At 44.7% G+C, this 2,511-nt stretch overlaps 1 protein-coding gene across 1 annotated transcript in view; it reads right to left on the reverse strand.

Annotated features, from left to right (window-relative positions):
* SLC22A2 (solute carrier family 22 member 2) overlaps positions 1-2,511 on the reverse strand; it is a 32,749-nt gene that overhangs the window by 22,024 nt on the left and 8,214 nt on the right. The window contains exon 3 of the mRNA XM_011380366.1: positions 83-237. Coding sequence (XP_011378668.1) covers positions 83-237 — 155 coding nt within the window. The remainder of the gene's footprint in view (positions 1-82; positions 238-2,511) is intronic.

The raw sequence follows: 2,511 nt of genomic DNA on the forward strand, positions 1-2,511 counted from the left end.
TCCTCACAGCGACCCCCCACCTGACTGTACTTTGGCAGCGATGACCCTTTGTTCTCCCAGCTGTAATCACAAGCATTCTTACTCAGGGTGTAGCCTATTAACCAGCCTGCCTTGCTGACCAGTCCTTGGATCAAGCGAAAGATCAACATCCACGTGTAGGTTGGGGAGACGGCCATGAGAACTCCAGATGTAGCGTTTATGAGGATTGTCACCAAGAGGCAGGGCTTACGGCCAAACCTGCAAGGAAAAAAAACAAAGAGAGAGACGAAAATTAGATTAGCTGCATGAGGGTTGTAGGTAACTCAGGGAAGGATGGAAATCTAAAGTGGAGGTCAACTCTGAATTAGGGACATTCGAGAGGCACGGATTAATACCCACCAAGAGAGTCCGACTTCCGGGCGGTTTGTTCTAGATTTTCACCAGTGAGCTACATGTGTTTTAAGCACAATAGCCCCGTTCGTGCTGGGACTAGAGCACCGTCTGTCCCGTACTGTGGAGGGCTTTCGGGGAGAGGGTGATTCTTCCAGTTCGCCCAGTGCTAAATGCCCTAGGGGTCTCTCTATCACCACATGAGTTGGGAGCTTTGCACGACCGGGAGTTCTCACTTTAGAGAAAACAAAATGCAGTGTCCAGTGCACTGCCCCGCTCAATTTTAACACCGTTTCTGGACTTTGTGGTATTTGCATGTCTCCATGGAACAGCCTTTTGTGTCTCGCTGTCCGTCAGTCATGTCACCTATCGTCATCCCACAGGGCCTTTGATATGGAGAACCCTAGAAGGATGGCTTCTACACAGTTTTATGCGAGAGACTCAGCTTTCATCAGTGTAGGAACCTGGAGAGCGTCTCAGGACACAGAGCAAAGGAAAATGTGGAAAGCTGGCTTGAACTGGTCTTACCGCTTGCTGTGGTGTCGGGTGAGTTGTTCGACCTTTCTCAAGTTCTTCGTCTGGAGGAGACCTATCCGACCCCGGTGACAAGGGGATTGCGTGAGGTATTCCGTGTAAAGAGCTTGGCACAAGGCTTCGTTCTGCCTTCCCTCCCCGCCCCCTTCCTTCCGTTTGCAAAGACGGCTCTGGGAAAGTTGAGTTGGAGCGCAGTACGAAATCTTTACATTTTCATTAGGATCTCCTGGTTCTGTTCGAAAAGATGCCCTGATCAGCTGTTAGTGGATATTTAAAAATTCTTCAGAGAGAGCAATGCTTTATTTCATCTTTTTTTTACTTCAAACCGAATGGTCAGTGTTTTGTGTCATTAACATTGTCCCTTCATTGGCGGCTAGATGGTTTGTGATCATGGCTCTTCTATTTTTTTATTATTAAACATTAAAAAGGTTTTTTTTTTTCAATGACAGTTGACCTTCAATATTAGATGAGTTTCAGGTGTACAGCACAGTGGTTACACATTTACACAACTTGTAAAGTGATTCCCTTGGTAAGTCTAGTGCCCACCTGACACCTAATTGTTACAATATTATTGACTGTATTCCCTATGCTGTACTTTACATCCCCGTGACTATTTTGTAACTACTAATTTGTACTTCTTAATCCTTTTCCCCCTTTTTCACCCAGCCCCCCAACCCCCCTCCATTGGGCAACCATCAGTTTTAGACAGCTTTGTTCTAGTGACCCTTTCAATACTAACTGATTATTTGAAAATAACCCATAGCATCGTTAATAATTATTTGGGATATTAATGCTTTAAATATGAAATTTAATGATCAAGCACTCTGATCAGTAATGAATGTAAACGACTAAACTTCTTAAAACCCTGTTTTGACCACACTGTTTCTTAATTCTCAGTCACTATTTCCGCATAATAAATATACACCCTGTTGCTTTTCATCAGAGCCTTCCAAAGCCACATCCAATGTAACTTTTAGACTTTCTTCCCACATTCTTCTACCCAAACCCCTTTCTTTACCCTAGAGGGTTTATAAACATGTGCTCAATTGATAATTCTTCAGCTTCCAAAGCCGACTCGGGCATGGCCTAAAACATCGGTCACCCTCCTGCAGACGGACAAAATCCAGTGGCCGATGAGAGGGGACGACGAGTCACCATTTGAAAGTCAGGGTGTAAAAACCTTCCAAAAATCAAATCTGTGATGTAGAAAAGCCTCACTGGAAGATACGTTCCAAGGATATGATGCTATTAAGAAAAATAAGGCACGGCTGAAAGGAGTTTCAGAGCTCTGGAGTAGTGGTTTGAGATTTTCTCCCCCTGCACAGAAGCCCTTAAGCAGTGAAATGAAAACAAAGAGATAAAACAGAAAGGTGGGTGGGATCTGGTACTGCTGGCTTCTTAAGTCCTGTAGCTACTTGCCATACAGAATGTGACCCAGGGCTATGAATGTCTCCTGGAAATGGCAAGAAATGCAGACTCTCAGGTCCACTCCAGACCCACTGGATCGGAATCAGAATTCTAACAAGGTTTATGTGCGTGTTAACACTGGGGAAGCCCTGCTTTCATTTCGTCGAGCATTGGTGTCTTCATCTGCAAACTGGGGATAAT

This window comes from Pteropus vampyrus, unplaced genomic scaffold, assembly GCF_000151845.1.
Source record: "Pteropus vampyrus isolate Shadow unplaced genomic scaffold, Pvam_2.0 Scaffold392, whole genome shotgun sequence".
NCBI classification, from domain to species: Eukaryota; Metazoa; Chordata; class Mammalia; order Chiroptera; family Pteropodidae; genus Pteropus; species Pteropus vampyrus.